The following is a 26,129-nucleotide window of genomic DNA, read 5'->3' as shown; positions in this document are numbered from 1 at the left end:
TACTGCTACTAAAAATTTCTGGAAAATTCAGATCCAAAAAACTAGTTGAATTTAGCTTATGTATTAAGCGCCTGATAATGCTTGCACTTTATAAAAATTAGTATAACCCAGGGGATGTCCCTAATTTCTCTTGCGCAGCTGAGCCATGAACGCTTATTCTGGTGCTGCTTACTATGCTTGATGACAATGGTTGGTTGCGGTCACAGTTTATATAATATACCAGTAAGTTTTTACGGAGATGATTTCTGGCTCTTCATTCTCGGTGCGAACAAAAAGCTCCTCCCACTTATTTCTGCACTTATTGTCCACTTATTGGTTGAGCCGGCCAAGTGGTTTTGTCAGTACTTGTTCCGTAGGTGATTATTCTTTGTCTACCCGTGAAAAGATCGAATGCCGCTTATGTTTATATCTGCAAAAACGTTCTCTGGAGCACTCGCACCTCGGTCCGGGTTTTTATAATGGGTGAGATAGGGAAAGATCATACTGGATAATTATATAAACTGTGGTTGCGGTTAACCATGATGGAGTTGTTAACCGAAAGTTTGGTGGTTCAAGGCCACCCGGGGTCGATTTCTTTTAGTTTGTAATTCAGATCATCTTACTAACCCTCGCCAATTTTGAAAGGTCAGAGCGGTTATACTAGCCAAAAATGAGACAAAGTGAACGATAGACCACCCATACATCCAGGTTCTAAACGAACTATTTCCTACTTTCAAAAGCTGTGTATGCAGGTGGTGCATGCCACGCGTGGCACAAGGACGGGAGCCATAATCAACAAGCATGGGCGCCCATAAGCTGAATTCCAGGGGGGGGGGGGGCAAACCTCGTCTAATTGGCACTTTTAATGCTATATTATAGAAAGCTCAGAACAAAAATATAAAACAAGGCAACATCATTCAGCCAGGGGGGTGGGGCCCCCTCCCCCTGCCCCTCCCCCATATGTGCGCCCATGTCAACAAGGGAACGCCCATAAATCCAGGTTTTCAACGAGTTCTTTCCCACTTTCAAAACTTGTTTATGCAGGTGACGCTTGCCACGTGTTATATAGGTATGCCATGCGTGGCACAAGGACGGGATATGGAGTGGAAAGTTGCCAAGTGTGGGGAATAACTGGTACTTTGTACACCAGGTTATTGATAGTGGGTAATCACTCGGCTTGTTAAGTACGAAAGACCTCAAAATAAAATAATTTTTTGGAACCATCTTAGGTGTATTCATATCTGAAAAGCGCGATTTTCAAAGATTTTTATTTTAATTGTTTCGAGATTAAAAAAGTTTGAGTGTAGTACCACATTTTAGTCAATGTTGTCACGTTGAACCATGAAAATAAATGAGCGACATCAGTTCGTTACATTTGACAACCCCTTTCGTCTATAATTATACAAATATAAACAATATGTTGATTTCCAAGAATACCCTACGCCTTCAAAGGAAAGCTCCATTCTTAAGCTATTTGGGCCACTTATTTTTACCTTTTTTTGCTGATTTTTCTTCATTTTTTTTTTATTTTTTAAATTTGGCGCCAACTTATTTATATGCAGTAATACCAAAGACTGAATGTCTTTTTCATTAAGCATTGTGTTTTCCTCATTTTTAAAGACATATAATATGTATATAATATGTATATACAAGTATATTATGGTTGGTTAAGTCTCCACTCAACCAATTCAAGCAATCAGATTTGTTTTTCACTGTCTTTGGTACTTAACGAACAGGCTCTTAGGCCTGTTTCATAATTCGTACGAATTTACAGTTGTCAACTTCAATCCCATCACTTTTGAGAATATAAAAAGTTAAACAACCCAAGTATATTGACCTAGCGCGGGTAGTTATGACAGAGGGAAAGTGGGTACAAGTAGCTACCGAATGTTACCACGCCTCGTGTTTATTCTGGTTCAATTTACTTTGAAAGATAATTCTTGTAACTCAAAAGTAGTCTGTGTTTACCACTTGAAATATTTAAGGATTTTTATAATTTATATTTGTAAATCAATAAAAGTCAAATTTCTTGTCCAAACTCAACAAAGGGAATATTTATTGAAAGCCAGAGTATTTAAAAATAATAAAATTTATTTACAAACAAAAAATAAACCTGACAAGATAAGACACTGATCCCTACAAAGGGTCCAGGGCCAGCAACGGGGGGGGGGGTTACATGAATGCATACGGGAACTTTTTGGGGGAAGCTCCATATAAAAAAAATTGATAGCTTTAATAAGAAGTAGGAAAATTTGAGATTGCGAGGTGGGGCTGGTCCATGAAGCCCTCTCCCATCCTCCCCCTGTGTATGTCCCTGGTAATATCTGTATATTATTTAAACACTAGTTTTTTATAAAATTCAGACTAACATAAGACATTTCAAATAATTTATACTTTTATTAGAAAAATAAAAAAGGAAGAATTATCATTTCTTCCTTTTACAAGTTCTTTAAAATTAAACCCCCTTTCAGGTTCAGTGAAGTTATGGCCGGAACTTTACGGCTGACTATTGAAATTTTTATTTTTGAAACGTATTGGTCATTTAAGGGTATTAGTAATTTTATTTAATTTTGAGTTGTTTATTTGAATTTACTTTTCGAAATTTATTTGCAGAGGTATTTTAAATCTATAAGTTTGGTAATTTATTTAGTTTTTTTTTTTTTTAGTTCAGTTATTTTTTTTAGATACTACTCTATTAAAGTTAAGTTTTAGAATTAAGTGGACTAGAACATATGCATATTTTCAGCCGCAATCTTTTTAAGTGCTTTGCATTTCAACTTTATTTATATATAGCATCGTTTTGAAACTATTCCGATAAATTACAATTAGAATATGTCTTTTCCGGCTTCGGGAAATGTATTTTATCTATCTTCTCTTGGACCCACAATTCTTATCTCATTAGAAAATTAATTTTTTCCAATCCCAATTTTAAAGTTCATCGAAAAAAATGGTAGAGATTATGAAAAAAAATCATCGGTATTTTATAGATGGTGCTAGAGAAATGCCAAGGAGTATGGACCCTCCCGGGGAAAAAAGAGCGTAAGACTTCACTCTAGGAAAAGATCCTTTTGAAGTCCCCCCCAGTCTTTGCCCTTGGAGGTATTCAAAACCAAGTTATTTTCATTTAATGAAGATATTGTTGCCGGTTTCTACATTTAAACTGCTTTTATGTATTGTCATTGGGTATATTCATTGGAAATTCCCCCCCCCCCCCGCCTGGAATTTCTTTTACTCTGTCCTTGAATTTAGACGGAAACTTGGGTCGTTCCAAAGCCAATTTGACTAAATCTATAATGCAAATAATGGAGAAATTGAAATGGGATATATATTTTTGGGTTAAATTGCATTGTTTCTTTCATTGGATGGGTGCAGCGCCCAAGATTTTGGGTGTATATTCAAGATTTGTTGATTTTTAACTAAATTCCATGGTGGATTTGATCAAATGGTTTCGAAGAAAAGTTATGTAATATGTACCACTACTTACAACAACTTGCTGCAACATCAAGCCGCTTGAGACCAATAACCTGCGCTCCTGCTCAGTCTATTCAAAGCCCTCCCTCTTTACACCTTCTCAAGAAGTTTCAATCTCCATCAAGTCCTCCTTACGACCTCCTTCCACCCCAGTTCGAGGATCGCTTTTCGTTTGGCGAATCTTTGAAATTCGAATCTGAAAACGTTGATCTTTGGAAATCTGTCACGCTTCATCCACAGAACATAACTGGGACACACTAGGGCATCTTTGGATGTCGCAGTGTCCTAGACGACTAGGACACAGAACGTGTCCTAGTCGTCTCAACCTTTCCCTCATTATAGCCCTAGGAAGCGGGATAGAACCATATTTTTCGTACAGCTCACTGTACGAAAAGTCACTGTCACTGTACATTTAACAAAACATTTAACAAATCCCCGTCCATTTTTCGGAGCAGTGATCTTTGGAAATCTGTCTTGCTTCATCCACAGAACATGACTGGGACACACTAGGGCATCTTTGGATGTCGTAGTGTCTTAGACGACTAGCACACAGAACGTGTCCTAGGCGTCTCAACCTTTCCCTCATTATAGCACTAGAAAGCGGGATAGGACCATATTTTTCGTACAGCTCACTGTACGAAAACTCACTGTCACTGTACGTTTAACAAAACATTTAACAAATCCCCGTTAATTTTTCGGAGCGTCCACATTTCAGAACCATACTTGACCACTGTCATCACTTCTGTCTCCAATATTCTAATGATAGTTTGCCGACTTATTGTCCTATTTTTCCAAAGTTTTTTAAACTGTGAAAACATCCTTGGCTATTCTACTTTTAACATTTTCACTTCATCACACTTTTACTTATTATCAACTACCATCTTCACAACTTTATTTAGTTTTTTAAGTGAATTGAAAAAACTTGGGTTATTCAAAAGCCAATTTGACGAAGTCCATGCAGCAAGTAGTGGAGGGAATTCAATTGAACGGGATATCCTTCACAGGCTCTTTGGGTGTTGGCTGATTTTTAATTGTATCCCAGGATGGGATACAATTAAACTCGTTTCGAAGCAAAATTATTTATTATATGATGGTTTCAAAATATTTTTTTCTCGTTACTATTCCTTATTTCTTGTGAATGCCCCAATGAGGGTACACGGTTGAGAGTCAGTAAAATGCTTTGATGTTAAAATATCAAAAATTTAGAATAAGTACTTCAACCTATTTGGCTTTTGATTAGCTGAACTAATAAAGATCGTATAGTTCGATTTACTTTTAAATTTTAATCTCAATCTAACTTTTTCGATTGTCGTAAATATTTTACCTCGTATTTTAGTATTAATTATTACTAGTTTTTGCAATTTATAACTAAATAAATATTTAATGTTAAGTGTTTGATCTAATATTTTGAGTATATGAATTTAACTAATTTCTTACTATGACACTAACATCGAATTTAACGCACGGCTGCTATCACTATCAGCAAGATATGGTAAGCAGTACGTCAGGCACATACTTTGATATTTCAAGTTCAATTTACTATGTACATTTTACTATGTTTTTACTATTTATGATTATTTATCCATTTTATATTAACTATTTATTTAAAAATGGCTTGGATAAATTATCCCTATTTAAACTTTTATTTATCGTTATTTATTTAAATATTTTGGTTATATGAATTTATATATTTTTAACCATATCAGATGGCACCAACATGTCTTGGATTACGTACGCTTCACGGCTAATACTGATAACTCATATATATCCAAATATGATTTGAACGGTGTTGCTTAACTTTGTAAATGGACTAAGCATAATTTTGTTTATTTGTATTTAATATTCCAAAAACTAATGTTTACATTTCAAGTTTACATTATGTGAAAGTGTATGTTTACACAAGTTTCATGTTGGGAATGTATTTCGCCGACTTTAGCTTATTTAAGATGTATATTGTGTCTGGATTTTAACTTTAACGACTTTCATTCGTGTCAGAGTTAACCAGATGCTTGGTATAAGATGGCACAACCATAAAATTGGAAATACGCCGAATACATCATTTTTGAAGGGAAATTGCGCCGAACTCGCAATTTTTCAAACAAACTTCACAAACAAAAATACGCTGATTTAAAAAATTCAATGAACAGTCACCTAAAAAACGCGCATAATGTCGAAAACCTACCCCCTCTGGCAGCACTGGCTTTTATTATGGGCGTCTTGGTTCAGTTAAAAAAATATCTCTGAAGTAACATTTTTTTTTTATTCATTATGAGTAATAATAGGAAAATGATATTTTAAAAGCACACTTGACCAAAAACCAAATTTCCAAAAAAAGCAATCTACCAAAAAAAGCGCCCAAATGGTGTAAATACGCCTCATCTGGCAACACTGGTTATCATTTCGAAGTTTCAAATGTTGTAGTTTCTTTATTTCGGTTTTTTATTATATTCTAAGAAAGCCACAGTAAATCTAGCGGATATAAACACGAAAAAAAGATTCGTCAGTTCTTTTTATATTGTAGATTTTTTTTTTCGATTTTTTTTGGAAAGGAAAACTGTTATTTCTGGATTTCATTCTTAACAACTTTTGTTCGTGTATCGACGTCTCTCTTCAGTTCGTGAAAACAATCCTCGAATTAGTTTGTTGTTTTTTTTTTGTTTTTTTTTTTATTATTATTATTATTCCAATATTCACGGCGCCATGTGCTTCAAAGTATCTGATATGCCGCTATTCATTTACCTCTTTCAATGGCCTCGAGGTTTTAAATCTATTGAACCTTCTTTTGAAGGTACCAAGAGACGGATTTGCAGGGATAATATTCCCAGGAAGATCGTTCCAGATAGAAGTGCAACGCCCGTTGAAGTTTCTCAAGTGCTTGGTTTTTGTCGTATCCTCTTTTAAATATTTGGACCGAGTCGTTTGCTTTCATTTCTGCCTTGTCGGCTGGACAAAGGGGGGCACAATTCGAGAGAGCTCGTCTGAGGGAGGTGAATTCATGTACTTGTAGAAAACAGCCATCGACGCTACATCAAACCTTTCATTTAGAGGCTGGAGCAATTTAGCAATTTCATTTAGAGGCTGGCGCAGCCCGCCCTATTTGCCCTATTCTGGATCTTCTGAAGTGGTGCCAACAGCATTTTCGGAGCACCAGCATATAGCGGGCATCCATATTCAGCTATGGATCTGATGCAAGACTTGTAGAGTTGGATAATCGAGCTTGACGGAAGAAGGTTTTTGCAGCGAAGAGTAACTCCCAGCTTTCTTGCGCAGGAGGTTCTCACCCGATCAAGGTGGTTCTTCCAAGAGAGATCGGTGGAGAAATGAATCCCCAGTAGACGAAGCTCGTCGACTTTCTTTATAGCTTCATTTTTGAAGATGAAACTGAGTGTTCACGTGGCACCTTTGATCGGGTAATTAGAAGCTCCTTTGTTTTCGATGCATTGAATTTGATCATCCATGCATCAGACCACTTTTCAATTTTCAAAAGATCCATCTGTAGGGAAAGGGAGGCTTGTGTTGGGTCTTCGTGTTTAGGGACGGCCGAGTGCGTCGTGGTATCGTCGGCAAAGTAATGCAGAGGGTTTGCGAGGTTGTCTCCCATGTCGTTTATGTAGATAAGGAAGAGCGTAGGTCCCAAGACCCTGCCCTGGGGTACCCCTTCTTTCACCGGATATTCGTGAGAAACAAACCCGTCAAGAACAACCCGCAGTGAACGATCGGAAAGAAAGCTCTCAATCACTTTTAACAGACATCCACGGACACCATACACACATAGTTTCTTTAGCAGGCCACGGTGCCATACTCTGTCAAAAGCTTTCGCCATGTTGAAGGATAGTATCCTGATGTCGTATCCCATTACCAGTAATTCTATACACTCCTTATACTGGGCCACTGCGCAGTCTAATGTTGAACGTTTCCTGAGGACTCCATATTGGCGATCGCCTAGAAGGTCATTTGATTCAAGGTACTGATGAAGTGTTTTATTTGAGACGCTCTCGTAGACTTTGCCAACACAGAAGAGAAGGCTAATAGGCCTGTAGGAGCTCACGCTCGTTGGATCGCCTTCTGGCTTTAGAGTAGGTATAGCATTGGCGGACTTTCATGTTCGTGGGAAGGTTCCGGAGCAAAAGCACAGCCGGAAAAGCAATGACAAGGGTCCAGCTAGTTCGGCACTGCAGGACTTGAGGACAACATTTGGTATGTTGTCAGGGCCCTTGGCATTGGTCACATCCAGATGTTGCAGAATGCGAAGGATCTTGGGAGCAGAAAAATTCACGCGTTCCAGGACAGTGTCGGTTCGGTCGGAGAATTTTGGCACTTCTCTACCGTCATCGTCTAGATTCGAGAATTCGGCAAGAGCCTTAGCAAGAGCTTCACCCTTTGCCTGTGGATCTTGTACCACGGTCCCGTTACTCTGGAGAGAAGGAATTGCGGTCCCCTTGGACGACAGTAAAGCCTCCTTGACAATTTTCCACCAACTCTTTGCCCGAAGCAAGTTGAAGTTTGGTGGCGAATTTCTCCCTATACTGAACCCGGGACTGCCAAATCACTCGAACTGCATCTTTGCGCACATTTATGAAGGCAATTCTGTCCTCTTCGCCCTTCGAAAGTAGCCATTGCTTGTGTGCCTTTTGCTTTGTTCGGAGTGTCTTCTTAAACTGGGCTTTGAACCAAGATTTGTCCTTACTGGACACCTGGATCCGCTTTGAAGGGATATGCTTTTCAAAAGTCAATTGGCCTGCTGGTACTTATCTGCAGCTTTCTCTGGGCCTTCCAGGAGGAAGGCTCTCCACTGCTGAGAAAAAAAAGTGTTTCTCAAACCGTCCCAATCACCTCCTTTGTATAGCCAGATTGTTCGTTCATGCTTTACTGGAGGCGGAATACGTAGGTTTCCACGTGAAACGACGGCAACGGGGTCACCGGTGATAGCATGAGCGTCTGCCTTACAGAAGTCCGGATGATCTGTAAGGTCGATGTCAAGACGAGATGGTCCGCTTGGGCTGTGATAAATGTCGAAATCGACAGGTTGTTCCAGCCTGTAAGAGAGAGATAGATCATACAAGTCTGACCCTTCCCTATCAGTATTTTTGCTGCAAAGCCACACGCTATGATGGACGTTGAAGTCTCTATGAAGGATAATGGCCGACTTAGCGTACTTTCCCCAAATATATTCAAGGGAGGTTTCAAGGTAGCTGGTAATCTGGTAATTTGGAGGGTTATACACGGTACCGACAATCACGGATTTATTTGGGAGGGTCACCTTGACTCACAGAGCTTCTTCGCCTGCTGAATCTGGTATGTTCAGGCATGAATAAGGTATATGGGTCTGTATATAAGCAGCGACACCTCCTCCTCCGTATTTAGCGCCGTCAGTACGCTCTCGATCCCGCGTGAGGAGCGTTTATCCCTGTATGGCAACCTCACTGCTCTGAATTTCTCGGTTTAGATTGGTCTCAGTGATGCACATGATAGATGGCTTGACCGAGTTCACTAAATGTAGGAACTGGTCAAACTTAGATCTGAGACCTCGTACATTGCAGTGGGCTACCGTAAACAGGTCCGTTTGGATGGTCGGTGGACGTGCTACAGATCGTTGTCGAAATGGCTGTTTGGTCCCAGCTTTTTGTTGTTAATCATAACCAGGTAAAAGATGCTTTGCCGGGTGGTTAGCCCAACAAAGCCCATAAATCCATTGCCATGCATCATTAGACGGGGAACGGTGCCACCTGCCACGCACCTTATTACCGCATCTTCAACATGGAGGTGGTACCCCATAATGGGTTAGGATTTGGCACAAGTGATACCATGTCATGGGACATGTGAGCGGGGCTTAAATATCAGTAGTCATTTAGTAGTAATGTAAGCCAGGCAAATTCATAGGATTTTGTTGTTTTTTATTTTTTTCGGGTGGGGGGAGGAGACATATATATAAAAAAGTATTTAATAATTTGAATAAAAAAGTCGAGAAATTTGGAAAAATTTTGGATGTCATGGGAATAACACACCAATGAATTCAAGTACTCATATAACCAAAATCTAGACAATAAATAAATAACTACTAAAGAGAGAGAAAACATTCAAAAAAATTTTCAACTGCGTCTCAACCGCTCATGTTTTTCCATTCTATAGAAATGTTTGACACGACAACAAAATTCTCGCTTTTTGTTATAATTTTAGTTGCTTAAATTCTTACGGATATTTTAGTGTTAATAATTATTATTCAGCTAATTCTATTCAGGCACGCAAAGAGGATTTTTTCTAGGGGGGGGGGGGATAAAAACATTTTCTAGAGTCCAATTATGGTTCGAATAAAAAGTGTATAGAAATTCAAGGGAATTCAGGATTTCTGAGTGGCCAGGGCGTCTGCTTGGCCTTCTTCCGTATGTCCCTGCCTCTTTAATGTTGCTGCGATAGAGCTTTGATATTTACTTTGTTTAACTATTTAAGATCGGTTCCAAACTTCATTCTTATTGTAAACCTTGGGCGTCGCTAGGGTTGGGGGGGGGGGGGGCAATACCCCCATAGATTTGGGAAATACTTTTTCTTAGTATTTTTATTAAAAATATTAAAAAAGAAAACAAAATTTTCCCCACTAGATTTTGAGAAATACGTTTTTTGTTTCTTTATTTCAAGATTTAGACATATATTTGTTTAAGTTTTTGTCTCGCCCCCTCCTCTACGTTTTTGTGAATTACTGCCCCTGATCTCTACGTTTACCTATAACTTTCGATCCTCATCAATAGGAGTTTTCGTTGTTTGAAAACGGCAATTTTCAAAACATGTGGCAAATTATCATTAGTGCTTGCACCGTTAATCTTTTTACAAAAAAGCATTGCATTTTACGACTCCACTTAGAACAAAGGATTTTGTCCGGCCACCTAAAGATGAATTTCTTTCCCTTTGCCGGAATTCCCTATAATGTTCTCTCCAAGTATCTTGGCTGCCATAGTCAAAGTGAACATATTCCCATTTTATTAGTTTCAATCAAAAGAGTAACATTAGAAAACAAGCTGCCATAGATACTAATATAAAGAGTTAAACTCCTGATTATTTCCGAGGCTGTTTCCTAGTCCAAAACGTGTGGTACACCTTCGCATCACATTGCCTCTTTTCACCATGCATGGCATACTTGATGCACTTCTGCCACTCTGCCCACTTGCACTGCACTTCTGCCACACTTGGCTCGCGCCACTAGGTGTACACGATTAGTGAAAATGAAGAACCCCTTGAAGCGGTAATTGGTGTGACGATAATCCCGCTGTACCGAGTTGTACCTATCCATTACGTAGGTCAAAAATTTGTTGAAATTTTGTTCGAAACCTTATTGTGACGAAAGTGGTATATGACTCCGTTTTGAGTACCACAGCATAAATATTAAATAGTAGCGAAAATTCTATACTCTTCGTTAAAGATTTTTTGGAAACATCAGTCGCACACCTTTCTTCATGATTCCGCCTTCTTTAATATTTATTCTGTGGTAGCAATTGAAGCTATTGCTGTGACGCAAAGGAAAATTCGCTGTCCGCGCGCTATAATGTGTCCCATTCCTCAACCAAGCTTTCTCTACTAGTTAATATTTATGCTGTGTTGAGTACATTCACCAATTCTAGTAATGCTGCTAATAATTTTTCACTGCATTGCCAAGGTGCCTGAGACCAACACAGCTACGCATGCTCCTCCACCACCCCAATCTACTCAAAGCCTTTCTCTTTGTTCCCTCCCAAGAAGTTACAATTTCTATTAAACTCGTCCTTTCGATCTGCTCCCCCCATTCGGGGACGGCCTACTTTTCATTTGGCCCTAGAGGGTTGGCAGAAAAGGACCATCTTAGGCAATCTGCCATCCTTCGTCTGCGGAACGTGTCCTAGCCATCGCTGTCTTTCTTTTGCTTGAAGGATTATTTTTTTTTACAACTAAGCCAGAAGCATTAAATGAAACAAGAATCCAACTTGATCAGGTCCCCAGTTATATTTTAATGTAAGTTAGTGCAGTCTTGAGGTGCTTTCACAGTACGCAGTAGAACCTTTCACCCTAGCATAACTTGTAACTTTATATTACTTTTATGTAATCCTATAAAGCAAAATTTGTACGTAAAACCCTGAACCCCCCCCCCTCCCATATACGGCCTTACGTGTAATGGAAGCTTATATTACTTTATGGTAGCTACAAAATGAAACCTCAAGATGAGCAGTTAATAAATTTACAGGATAAATGATATTAAAACATAATTAAAAAAAAAATTTGTTCGGGCAGCGAAATAACAGGAAAATATGTTCTGAGTTTTCGATTGTTTTTGCTGAACAGCTTTTTGTATAAGAAAAGTTTTATATAACCTTGAAGGTGAGATGGACACAATTTTGATGTCAAACAGTGTCCAAATATTTCTATATTTTAGAAAAGGAATTGCTATTCATTTTGTGAACCTCCTATTTATCTTCCTCCCAAAATGGAGGCTCGTCATAAAAATTGAACTTCCTAATTTTCTTGAAACGTAAATAAAATACAGTAACGGGGATTATTCTTACCGATTGCGCGCTTTTTTGTTTAATTACAACTACTACTTTGGAAAGAAAATGTGACTTAGCGTTTTTTGAAGTAACACTTGATAAGGAAACATCAAAACCTAGGGGTTGATTTTCCAGTATATTGTTAAAATGAAAACCAATCCGATTTAACATTAAAATCAGAATCAATATTTTTTATTTATTTTATTTGTGTGAAGTGTATGGTTAACAGACCTGGTATGATTGTCTTCTGAAACTTTAAGCTTTAAACTTTAAGCAGTAGAAAAGTATACAACAAAATAAAAAAGGTGTATCTTTAAATTGCATTTAGAGATGTCAAAACGATTTTCTTTTCATTTGTTTGGAATTCTTGAACCATTTCCCGCTGTCAGTAATGTCCCTGTTTTTCAGGACTATTGTTGTTCAGATGACAGACCCTAAGGGAAATCTCATTCGCTTCGTTTCCCTTGAAGAATAAATCCCCCTGAAATCGGTGTTTTCTATTGACTTCTTAATGGTCCCAACAACGTCCAACTTTATTGTTGTATTACTTATCTCGCAGGTTTAAAATATTTGGCTTCATTTCTTTACAAAAAAAATAAAATTAAATCTGAATTTTTTTAATGTTAATTTGTTAAAAAAAATATATATTACACGGTTGTACTCAAAATTAGTAGTTTAAAAACCGTAGTAAATGAGTGAAAGAAAAATTAGATTTTGAGCAGAAATCATGGTAAGGGAAGCTACCACATTGGAAATCCTCCATCCCTATTCCTAAAAAAGTGAGAATCTGAACTAAATATATTTTTTTCCGACATAATTTACTTTATAATGGTTGTTTTTTTACTTTTCAGTTGTTATTTGCGCTAAAAATTTTATGTTGTACTAGTCAAAATTGCTAGATAAAGATCGCAGTAAACGAAAAAAAAGAAAGAAAACATTTTGACAGGCTCCAATCAAAGCCGTGACCAGGGAGTCAAACTCCCTGTACTGTATAACGTAGGTAAACACCGCTTTGCACCTATGATGGTCCCTGGCTCCTCTTCTGAGCCTCAATCCTTTTCTTTTCTAAAAAGGTTACATGTACCATTTTCAACTGTGGAGGCTCTGTTTATGTCTGATATTTGTTAAGTTACCTCATTTCCTACGCTGTTGACTACTCTATGTTTTAGTGGATTTTTATACAAATTAACCGACCCAACGCGCGGAGATTCGAAAATTCAGAAAGGAAATTCAGAAAAGGAAAATAATGAAAATAAAAATTGGGGTAGTGTCGTCATTTCAACTTATTTGTTTCGTACATAATAGTGTGTTTATTTTATGTAATGTAAAAATAAGCTGAAATGATGCTGTAATGTTTTTTTGTTTTTGTTATTTTGTATTTTTTTGGGTGGGGGAGGAATAATTAATAATTGTTTTTTTATTGGACTCTTCGTAGAATTCGAATTAAAGAAAGTTATGCGGGGACTTCCTGTAGCGGGAGGATGTCCTCTCTGCGGGAGAGCATTTTTTTTTTATTGTAGTCTAGAGGTAGTGGTAGTGGTAGAGGTAGCGGTACAATAGTACGAGGACCACTCTTCGGCTGCTATTTTTAAGTAAATTAAGCTGTAGATAGCATTTAGTTTTGTGTTTAATTTTTGTACCTCAAATGTTTAATTTTTTTCTTTTTTGTACCTCATTTTTCTTTTGTAGAATAAAATATACTCGTATTAGCACAAAGTGTTAAAGGAAGCATACATTTATTCTTAATAATGAAAAGACCAAAATTTGGAATTTGTTTTGTTTTGAATTATTGGTGCCACTGAGAGGAGAGGAGGTGCTATTAAAAAAAAAGAAAAAAGAAAAAAAAATCATAAATAAGACTTGTTTCTTTCATCCTTTCTTCGTTTTATTCTTTTCTTTCCAATGGGTTGAGAAGGAGAGTACTAATTTTCTATTGAAATTAAGTCTTGCATCTCAATTCAGTAATTGGAGTCCCCTAATTGGATTTCCTTTCTTTGTATGCCTTAGAAATTCTTCGAGAAAACGAGTAACGGAAAAGGACATTAGCATAGGCTTAAAAAATTGTATCCTTGTCTAATTAACTTGATGCTCGATCTAGAGTTTAAAATCGATCATTTGGGAGAAACAGTTTTTTAGGGTGTTTACCCGGGCGAGAAATGATTTAGTTAGGTTCATATCCATCAGCATAGCGCTGCATTTCTTATTAAATTCCTAGGAATGTTTTTCTAGGTTTTAAATAAGATATAATGTTCAAGAATTAAAAACAGTGAAAATTGAATCTGATTGCTTGAATTGGCTAAGTTGAAACTGACACAAGCGTATAGAAATTTAGCAATTCGAAAAAAAAAGCAAAAAAAAGCGAAAATACAGTTGGAAAAGCCCTCCATATAAATTTTAAAGTTTTGGGTAGTAGTGGGTGCCAAATTTAAAATAAGACAAATCAGTGAAAAATTAGCTAAAATAGCTAAAGATGTTTCACCGGATAGCTTAAAAATCCTTTTCATTTTCCTTTGAAGGAAGAGATGTCTTTAGGAATCAACAGATTATTAATATTGTTTAGAATGATTGTTAATTATTAGCTAAAAAATTAACTAAAATGTATTTCACCGGACAGCTTAAAAATTCTTTTCCTTTACCTTTAATGTCGTTTTCTTTTGAAGGAAGAGATGTCTTTTGGAATCAACAGATTGTTAATATTGTTAAGAATGATTGTTAATTATTAGCTAAGAATATATTTCACCGGACAGCTCAAAAATCCTTTACCTTTTCCTTCAATATCCTTTTCCTTTGAAGGAAGAGATGTCTTTAGGAATCAACAGATGGTTAAGATTGTTTAGAATGATTTTTAATTATTAGTTAAAAAAATTAGCTAAAAATATATTTCACCGGAAAGCTTAAAAATCCTTTTCTTTTTCCTTTAATATCCTTTTCCTTAGAAGGAAGAGATGTCTTTTGGAATCAACAGATTGTTAATATTGTTTAGAATAATTGTTAATTATTAGCTAAAAATATATTTCACCCGACAGCTTAAAAATCCTTTACCTTTTCCTTTAATATCCTTTTCCTTTGAAGGAAGAGATGTCTTTAGGAATCAACAGATGGTTAAGATTGTTTAGAATGATTGTTAATTATTATTTAAAAAATTAGCTAAAAATATATTTCACCGGAAAGCTTAAAAATCCTTTTCTTTTTCCTTTAATATCCTTTTCCTTAGAAGGAAGAGATGTCTTTTGGAATCAACAGATTGTTAATATTGTTTAGAATAATTGTTAATTATGAGCTAAAAATATATTTCACCGGACAGCCTAAAAATCTTTTTCCTTTTCCCTTTAATATTCTTTTCCTTTGAAGGAAGAGATGTCTTTAGGAATCAACAGATTGTTAATATTGTTTAGAATGATTGTTAATTATTAGCTAAAAAAAATTAGCTAAAAATATATTTCACCGGACAGCTTAAAAATCCTTGTCCTTTTCCTTTGAAGGTAGAGTTGTCTGTAGGAATCAAGAGATTGTTAATATTGTTTAGAATGATTGTTAATTATTAGCTAAAAAAAATTAGCTAAAAATATATTTCACCGGACAGCTTAAAAATCCTTGTCCTTTTCCTTTGAAGGTAGAGTTGTCTGTAGGAATCAAGAGATTGTTAATGTTTGATTTTTTACTGACGAACAGCGTTGTCAAATTCAAATAACTATTTTTGTTATTTTATTTCCACGGTGCAATGTGGCAACAATAATGGAAATGTGGTACTGTCTTAAAAACTTGGAACAAACAAAATTTTTGTAGGAAATTGCAGTTTTCAGCTACGAGTAGACCTTAAATGGGCCCTTAAAAAGTTATTATCTTAATGTCCTTGGTACTTGAAAAGCTGCAAGCTTTTCGGGAATTGAATTTAATGCCCACAATTTTTTTTTTTGATTTGAAACATCATACAGTACAGTTGGTAAGGGCTCCCCTGGAAACTCTAGGAACTTCAGCTTATACCTGCTTTTTTTTAAGGTGGCCCAGGAGTTGTGACCCTCAAAATAAACAATGAAAAATATGTTCCTCAATAAAATAAATTCCTACGCACGTGACTGGCTCGTGTAGGTTGGATTTTCCAGGAATTCCAATTTTTAATTGGAATCGGCGCTAACATTTCAGAAAGAAGCAAAAATATTGATTAATTTGTTTTAGAATCTAGAATTCAGATTTGATACCTGAAAAGTCGTGCCAAAGCGGAACTTTTTTTTTTTTTTTTTTTTTTTTTTTTTTTTTTTAGTAGTAGTAGTAGTAGTAGAAATAGTATGAATCTTATGAAACACAAACCAACAGTTTACAGCCAATATTTTTGGCTTCTAAAAACACTGACTAACTAGACAATTTGTGAAAAACGCACGACTGCCAAACGTATTCAACCGTTCTTACGTCAATCTCCGCAAATACAGAGGTCCAAGTCAATACCCCCCCCTGAAATGCATTTCTCTATGCTAATTTTGTTCTTGAGGGGGGGATGTGATTTCAATATGCAAGGTACTTGGATATAACCGAAGATAAAAAGCGAGGTTACTTCCCCGTAATTATTTGGTAAAAAGTGTGATTTAGTACCATTGGTTTACGTCTGTGATGTATTTCCGTAAGCCAATTTTATTGCATGTAGTCTCTCTTTTTTCTAGTACGTCAGAAAGGAAGCCAACAACCTCATGTTTCAAAACTTGTTTTTTGAGTTACAAGATTTCATTCAAGTGAACTCTCTGTTTTTATCTGATACAACTGCAAAAAAGGAAAAGAAGCACTGGCATACGTGCCTGGCTCTTTTCAACTAATAGCAATTGCTTACTTATGTCTTTTATATTTTGTATTTATTTTTATATTTGATCTCTTATACTTTATATTTTATATCTTACTTATATTTTTAGTTTGTATGGCGGTTACAACACCCTTGTTCCCGCAGCTGACAAATGCAAGCGGACGTTCTTACGTCGATCCCCATACTTATGAAGACCCAAATCAAGCCGTTCGTGAATTCGCCCGTGAGATTGACTCTTCCTTTATAACTATTGAGGCCATCATTGGTGGTGGTGAGTTTGGAGACGTCTGCCGTGGGAGGTTACGGCAGCCTGGCAGGCCAGATATAATGGTTGCAATTAAGACACTGAAACCCGGCAGCTCTGATAAGGCCAGGGTAGATTTCCTGACAGAGGCCTCTATAATGGGTCAGTTTGACCATAATAATGTGATTTTTCTCCAAGGTGTCGTTACTAAGTCGAATCCAGTCATGATAATAACAGAATATATGGAGAATGGGTCCTTAGACACGTTCTTAAGGGTAAGTCCCCATAGCTTTGAATAGTAACAAATCCTTAATGAAAAAATGGATTATAAAAAAATTAGTATTGTTCAAAATGACAGCTGCTTCAGACGCATAGATCTACAAGTTCGAACGAATGATCTTGGTGACCTTCAGTTAAGCAGTGTTGCCGAGTAAGTTCTTATACGCAGTTTTCTAAATTTTGAAACTGCTCTTCAAATTTTTTTAGGTTAAGCCAAAGATTTGGGAAGCTACTAACACCACTGATAGAGTAGTGGTAGTCTATACCAAAGGGTTCTCCGCTTTTCACCATTTGATATACATCTCGGAGCACCATGTGTGCCGCACAGTTCTGTCATGTTTGGGGTAATCCCCGTCCACAGCTCCGCCACACATAGCACGCGCCATCTGGTGTACATGATCTATGAAAGTCGACAACTCCTTGTTCCGCAGATTTAAAAAAATCAAAACAAGCTTAATTTTGATTTAATAAAATTTGTGTTTCAACTAAATATTTAAGTTTATTACGATCCAACTTTTAATTAGTTTTTCTTTTTATGAAAGACTTAACTAATTTTTCTAAAGTAATTAAGTAAAAATTTATTTCCTGTCATAAATCTTGGGACAAAAGAACATAGTGCAAAATCAGAATGAAAAACAACCAAAGACAAAAAAAAAACAAACGAAAGACAATGAAACATACGCTATTGTTGGGTCTGATAAGAGTTTATTAATATTTTTAACACTAAAAGCCTTTTTCTGACAAGGTATATGTTCGCATTCACGCGCTGTTATTTAACCACAGTGCTGGAGCCTATCCACGATTTTGTTTGAGTTTTGGGGTTACAAAAAACGCATAAAAATTTGTTTATATTCATTTTTGTTACGTTTTTTCAAGTCCGACAAATATTTCGGGGTGGGAGGAGGGGGCTCAAACTCCCTAACTTTCCCCTGGATACGGCCTTACCACAGTGGCAGGTGAAGCAACAGCTTAAAGTACCTAAAATATGACGAAAGGATAAACGGTTTTTTCATCATCAGATTTATGCTTAGGGGTAGTGTAATCCTGCCATCAAATTTGTTGTGCCACAAAATCATGCCATCAAATCTGTTGTGCCACAAAATCCTGCCATCAAATCTGTTGTGCCACAAAATCGTGCCATCAAATCTGTTGTGCCACAAAATCGTGCCATCAAATCTTAAATCAGTCCATAACTTGAATCTAAGCATAGCCTCAAGCTAAGACCTCGTTAACAATGGTAAGTAGGTTTATTTCGATATATCTTTGTGTCAGAAGTAATAAGGTGGCGATATTTAAATTTTAACTGGATTTTGTCTATATAAGTTTATACCCACGCAGACTTTCCTTTAAAGCGATCATACCTACCCTGTTTATTTCCAAAACAAACTGTGAATTTAAGGTAAAATATTGAAATGAAGTAAAAGCATTGTGAGGGGTTTTGACTCTAGCCAAAAAGGTGTATCCGCACTAATATGCTGCAACCGCTATGGTAGCAAGTGAAGCAAAAACTTGAAATACCATTAGAAAGTAGATTCTAAAATGTGACAATATAGAAAATGTGAGGAAGAGAAACAGAATCGTAGGAGGGATGGAATTGTTCTGAAGGGGACTTACTTGAAATAATTTTTTTTTATAAGAGATAAAAAATTATTCTCGAGCTCCCTTTGAAGAATCACCGAAAGTTAATGTTAGTAATCTATCATTTGTTTTTCACCATTCTTTTTATTGATTGTGATAAAACAAAACAGTAATTTAAAAGTGTAATTTAATTAATTAACTCAAGTTTGCGTTAATTAAACTTGCTACTAATGCAAGTTTATCGGATCAATCTATTTTGCCCCCCCCCCCAAAAAAAATCCTGGATCCGCCCCTGAAGTCTTAAAGGAAGATCTTCAAGGTTAAAAAAGTGCAAAGGACATCAGAACAAAAACTTGTTTGCCCTTTGAACCATTCTAGGTCGTTTCATATCTAAAATCGGCGATTTTCTTTTATTTTCTTTTTCTTCGATTTTCTTTTATTTATTTTGGTACTTTACGTCCTTATACAGATTAATATATACAAAAGAACATATTCTATACAAAAATAATTTTTCTTGTGCTTGAATTCTTCTTCTTATTTTTCTTTTTTTATCAATTGCAAAAAATAAGAAATGGGCTGCCAGCCGCCTAGCCTATACTCTCTAAAGACCAGACCGTGATTTGCACTTTATTGAAAACAAATTGTATTTTAAACAGCTTCTATAATATTAATAATTGTAACAATTATATTTTATAATTGTAACATAAAAAATTCAAGAATTGCTGACACTTAATTTAAACTTTATTAATAAGTACGCAATTAATATCATTGGTTTTATAATACGCTATTAATTCGTAATTAAGAAATTAATGATAGTTAATAAATAACAATTAAAAAGTAAATAATAAATAATTAATTTGTGATTTAACTAATATTAATTAGTAAATATTACATAATTAATATGACCTCACAAATGAAATAAAATGCTAATATATTCTAAATAATCAGCCTCGTTTCATTAGTTTGATATGCAGTAAATTTTTATTTTTACTTTCTTCCTTTCAAACGTATTACTTTCAAATGCACAGAAATTTTTTTTTTTTTATAGAAAGCAATATCTTCTTTTTTTGTAATATACAAAAACCGAAACTCTAGGTTTTGAAAAGTGAGATATATATATGTATATATATATATATATATATATATATATATATATATATATATATATATATATATATATATATATATATATATATACATATATGAATATACTGGGCCTTTTTAACCCTTGTAACAAGGGTCACCAATTCATGAAAATACAGGGGGGTAAGGACTTTTTTCAAGTCTTGTAATGAAGCTTTTTTTATGAATAAAATTTTATAGGAAATATAGGGAGGGGCAATTGTCCCCCCGCCCTCTAATTCGTGCCCTTGCGTGCAATTAATCGGCTTGTTCAAACTAACTATTTTTTTTTTTGTCTCTTCTCCTTTTTACCAATACATTGTTAACATCAAGGAACAATGTTGTACGTTCTCTAATATAAACACATCATTTATATTTGCCTACTGAAACTTTTAATTTTCGTTGAGAAAGTCTTGTGTGCGTGACTATTTCAAAGAAGTCTCTAAAAGAAAAGAGAAAACTTTTGGGACTAGGCTTAATTACGAAGATAAAATCACAAATATAGAAATGGAGCTTTTCATTCTGCAAACAAAAATTCGTCAATCAGTATTTAGTTGTGTCAATAAATGAGATATATCGCTAGGGGAATACTTGATTTTAATAGAAAGCCATTGTAACGTGAGAAAGATTAAAAGACTGTCTTGATTGAATCCAAATTTGGAAGGTATCCCCGGCTCGTTCTGGATTTTCTAAAATAATTTCTAAATTCTTTAAAAAGTAAAAAAAAAATCTCATGGAAAGTAAGATCTAGAAAGGGTGAAGGGTTAGAAAGCAAGTTTCAGGTCAATCATGTTCACGTTTCAGGTTGCAGGAAAATTGAAAGCAGGTCGTGGGTCCTAATTTTAATGGAAGGGAGGCCTCCGCTGGATCAGGTCTTAAAAGTTGGAAAAGTAAAAATTACAAAACAAAATCTAGGCAGACTGGCGTGCCTTTCCAAAGACTAACAAACAAGTATTTGTCCAATAAGAGAGTCTTATTTACTCCCGCTTTTACCCGTGCCGCAGCCATTTAAACATTTGCCTCTCAATTACTTGGACTATATATCTTGGCTTTTCTTTCTACAATTAGCCATGTAGACTGATAAGTAGTCTGTCAATATTTTGTTATAAATAAGTATACAATGAATTAAAAATATATATAAACAAGATATAATAAAAAAGGAAAAGGTTCATGAACTGCGTGATTATGATCGTAGAAGAAAATGAGATGAATTTTTAATAAGTCATTTTTAAAAAGTCAAGTATGAAGGAAGTATGTCACTTCGTATTCTTAACGTCTCAAACGATTTTGTAAAAGAAGAGGGGAAAAAAGGTTGTAACTCTTACGATTAGAGCAGAATTAATACTATACCGAGGAGAACCAAGTCCCTGGACCTGTCCCTGTCCAAAAATTAGCCGACTTCACCCTAGATGATCGTGGCACTCAGAGGATTAGATTGGATTGGCCAAGACCTAAGACTTGTTTTATGCTATATTTAGCCTAGATTTTTTTATTCATACCAGAAAAAGCCAAAAAATCCAGGGGTTAAATATGAAAATTTGAAAAGGCGTTGCTTGTTCGTGACCCTTCAGTGTCAGCTTAATTGTGATCGTTCGCGTCTACTTAGTTTGTGAAAGATTGGATTTAAATCCTTGAAATCCTTATTTTGAGTTTTAGATGAGGCGTTTCAGGAAATAAAATCGTCTATGTTACCAATAATGTTACCAATAAAATGCTTGAAATCGCATTGTTCAAAAAAACGTCTTTGGACTTTCTTTGTCCCAGTGACTGAATTGAGCTACGTTTATGCCTTATTTCTGTCTAGTAGTGCCATTGTTTAAAAGGCTCTTGTCAGAAGGATAGGCAAACTGTAAAAAAGAAAAAAAAACTGGTTTCAATTCCGCGTTCTCATAAAGCTAAACTATTTTTTTGATAAGTATTTTCTCCTTTTTTTTAATTATATTCTCATAGTAAATCAATTGCGTCTCGTTCTAGATAAAACAGTCCAGTAACACGGGGGGGGGGGCTCAGGGCTTGGGCTCCCCCTGAAATTCTGAAGTTTTTTCAATTTCTGAGCACTTCTTAATCAAATTATAAATGATTTATTGTTATTATTATTGTCTCCCCCCCAGGAAAAAATTTGTATGCTCTTGACTAATTTGAGAATAAATGATTATACAAGAAATGTGTGATGAGGGTTATCAATAAAAACGATAATAGAGAATGATTAGAATGGTTAAAAAGGATATACGAAAAGATTTAGGTCCAAAATATTCATAGCAGAGATTGTCCCTGCTACCCTCTCCCCCCTCCTGAGGGTGCACCTATGCCTTCCTTAATTGCTTTCCTGTTCACCAACTATCGTGTCAAGGGCCCTGCAGAAAAATGAAGGGGCGGTCTAAGGTTTGGAAATATATAGTTTTTGATCAAACGGCATATTTTTCAGAATTTTGCAATATTTTTCCGTTTTATATATTTTGGTATTCTAGAGGGGGAGGGGCTGTGTAATGTTCATCGATTATATTTTCACAATTAATCAATTACAGTTCATTGCACTGAAATTTGAGCATAAATAAACTACATAAGAAAAGTAAGATGAAGAATGTGGATAAAAACGGTTAATTGTGATTTAAGATGGATCTATCCTTACTAAAACATGTCTTAAAACAGGTAATATAGTTAGAACAGAAAGGCAGAAAGGTTCATTGTATTGGGCAATTTTTACAAGTGCAATCAATAGATAGTTAATATTTGAATGTCTACCGACGAAAAGTGTTGTCAAATTTAAATAACTATTTTTGCTAGTTTATTTTCACGGTATAATGTGGCAACACTGACGAAATGTGGTACTGTCCTAAAAGCTTTAAAATTTTAAGCAACCAAAAGATTTTACATTTTGCTTCTTAAATTTTTACTTTTTGAAACCTTGGATAGAAGAAGTTAAACAATGAAAAAGTCCAACAACAACAACAAAAACTATGAAAAAAGGACAAACATTGGTGATGTGTTATTATTACATCAATGCTATATTTATACGACTGTTTTATTATAGGACTGAGGCAACATATAGAAAGATGGGGTACTTCGGTTATTCGAAACACATTCAAGAATTAGGCTTAGGTTACATCTCAGAAATCCGGTTTCTTAGCTACAAAAACATGTGACGGATGATACAATACATTGAACTTGTATAATTTGGGCTATATATTTGCACATGGGGGGGGGGGTGGAGGTTAGATTTCTATAATTTTGTTTCTAAAGTATTATTTTATCATCATGTTTTGTTATATTTCGTTAGGATTAACCTAACTTCACTTCTTGGTTGTGTTTTGCATAACCAAGAAGTACCGAAAATTGGCTCTGGTAATTAGAAAGTGAGGGGGGGGGGGGAATGGCGTGTGATCCCACCATCAAAGTATGTGCAGGTCTCTCAATAATATCTTATATTTTCAATGTAATTTGCCTGCTTTTGGCGTTTTTTATAGTTGCGCTTCGAATTGTTTTTGCCGTTGCATTTCTTATTTAGAGGGGGGAAGGGATGTGCGCTTTTCTCCTCAAAATTACCCTGTTTAAAAAAAGTACCCTATCCTCGTCAAACCTTCACAATCTTAGGTTCTTGCTTGCTGATCTCTTCAATGGATTTGTATTATTTGTTGATATTGATGGAAGTGATGAAATAAAGCTCCTTCAAGCGTTAATTGATCGTTCCCGGCAGTTTGATTGTCCCCACCCTCTTTTTGTTTGTTTCGCTCCATAGGAAGCACTCTGCCATTACCAAACATTTCAGAGGATATATTGTTTACCCTATTTTAGGAATTCAGTTGAAATCTGCGTCTTAGTTCCTTTCATCCCAGGTTTGCTCAAAGTTCTCTTTACTCCCTTTATTTGCACTGGATTGAACTCGACTCCTTTCTCTCCACCTGAGTTGTTATGACGATCTGAATTTAAAATCACTGCTTGTTCAACTGTAATCCCTATATTGTTTACATTTGAGAAATAGCTTTAAAACGGATTTTCGTTTTCAGAGATTGTAGTCAAAATCCTTTTTTGTGCTCTGTTGAGCAGATAATTGCTGTTGTTCCTAATTGAATAGGAATTTCAGCAATATTATTGATGGATATATCTTTCTATTTGCCTTTGTAATATTCTGAAAAGAAATTAGGAGGATAAATTAAACAATTAATAGTATATTCTCATCAGTATATGGGCGCCAATAAGCTGAATTTTAGAGGGGGCTTACCTGGTCTAATCGGCACTTCCAATACTGTTTAATAGAAATCTCGAAACAAAAATATAAGGCAGCATCATTGAGCCAAGGGGGGTCTGGAGTCCCCCTCTGCCTCCCCCCGCCCCATATGGGCGTCCATGCATCAGTACTCATTAGTACATCATTTCTTTATCATTTTGTTTATTATTTGAGTCTTCTTGCTGAAACTCGGAAAAAAGAATTATGGAATTTAAAATTATATGTGCAGATAATTACAAGGGAAAATTACAGTTCACTTTTCAGGGTTAATAGAGAAAAACGTGTTAAATATTCAGTAGTCCCTTTGAACGAAAGACAATATACAAATAAAAGTATTACAATTAGATTCCTTGTGTTATGCTATTTTCAGATTTTAAGGTCAGTTTTAAAAATTATTATTGTAATAGATATTATATTGTATACAACCGAAGTTTTTACTGATACCTCATTTTTCGTTTCTTTTTTTAATTCTCTTTTGGGTCAGTCACGCTTTTTCTTCTTTTTTTTATAAGGTCTTTAATTTCTTTGGGGTCAATCATACAAAATAATTATAAAAAAAACACAATTTAATCCATGAAAACTTCTGAAACTGGTGCATATACCCTCCCCCTGATGGTCAAAGATGTTTATATATTTCTCCTTTAATTGATCTCGTGTGGTATTTCATAAGTTCTTTGTCGAAACGTGTTTTGCAATTTCGAGTGAATTGAATTGAGTTTCCCATGAGTGAGAACAATAGAATTATGAATATAAATATTGTTTGAAATAATTTTAAGAAGTAGATAACAATATAAGGGAGCATGATAATCTGATTAATAGAAATATACCACGTATCCCAAAGTAACATTTTCATTCTTATTAGTCTTTTTTTTTGTATATTCCTAGGACTATTTCTAGGACCATCAATGAGGGAGGGGGGGGGTCAAAAGAGCGACCATCATATTTGGAAATAGTATAAGATAAGGAATCGAATAGTACTGCTTTTATTTGTATAGCCTGCTTACATCAGGAAGAGGCCTGAATATTTACCAGTTGTCTTCGATTTTTGGTTTCGAGTAAACATGAGGTTACATCCAACACTTTTGCATAAATTTAAATAGGGCTGCTGTGCAAATTCGAGAAATGCAAAAAACTGGATTAACTATAGGATATATGAAATCATGGGTAAAATCGTATCAATTTTTCGATGTGGGGTTGAGGGTTAAGACCCCTTTCATCGTTTACATACATCAACTACCACAGGATCACTTTATGTATATTGGAGGTACTGGCCCCAAATTGTTTAAGAAGTTGTAGCTTCCCTTTGGAGGAATACTTGTCTTTGGAGATCAGCATTTTGTTAATGTTATAATTTTCACTGACGAAAAGCGTTGTCAAGTTTCAGCCAAAAATCAAATCAGCCAAAAAAAAGCTAAATATATATGGCCCCAAAGAGTTTGATAAGCTTAGCTTCCCTTTGGAGGAATATTTGTCTTTGGGAATCAACATATTGTTGGTGTTTGAATTTTCACTGACAAAAAGCGTTGTCAAATTTCAGCCAAAAATAAGCTAAATACACATGGCCCCAAAGATTTTAAGAAGTTGTAGCTTCCCTTTGGAGGTATATTTGTCGTTGGGAATCAACGTATTGTTACTGTTTGAGTTTTCACTGACAAAAAGTGTTGTCAAATTTCAGCCAAAAATCAAATCAGCCAAACAAGCTAAATACTTATGACCCCAAAGAGTTTAAGAAGCTGTAGCTTCCCTTTGGAGGAATGTTTGTACTTGGGAATCAACCAATTGTTAATTTTTGAATTTTCACCGACGAAAAGCGTTGTCAAATTTCAGCCAAAAATCAAATCATCCAAATAAGCCAAAAATAAGCTAAATACATATGGCCCCAAATATTTTAAGAAGTTGTAGCTTTACATTGGAGGAATATTTGTCTTTGGGAAT

General features: G+C 35.5%; 1 protein-coding gene across 1 annotated transcript in view; it reads left to right on the top strand.

Annotated features, from left to right (window-relative positions):
• The window catches only part of LOC148940303 (ephrin type-A receptor 4-A-like), a 182,052-nt gene that overhangs the window by 120,991 nt on the left and 34,932 nt on the right, over window positions 1-26,129 (top strand). The window contains 1 exon segment of the mRNA XM_089106127.1: window positions 16,856-17,265. Within this exon segment, the coding sequence (XP_088962253.1) occupies window positions 16,856-17,265 (410 nt within the window).

The sequence above is a fragment of the Artemia sp. Qi Xiang Cuo genome, chromosome 20, assembly GCF_049724085.1.
Source record: "Artemia sp. Qi Xiang Cuo chromosome 20, ASM4972408v1, whole genome shotgun sequence".
Classification (NCBI taxonomy): domain Eukaryota; kingdom Metazoa; phylum Arthropoda; class Branchiopoda; order Anostraca; family Artemiidae; genus Artemia; species Artemia sp. Qi Xiang Cuo.
Note: the sequence above shows the minus strand (reverse complement) of the source record. Positions and strands in the feature narration are given on the sequence as shown.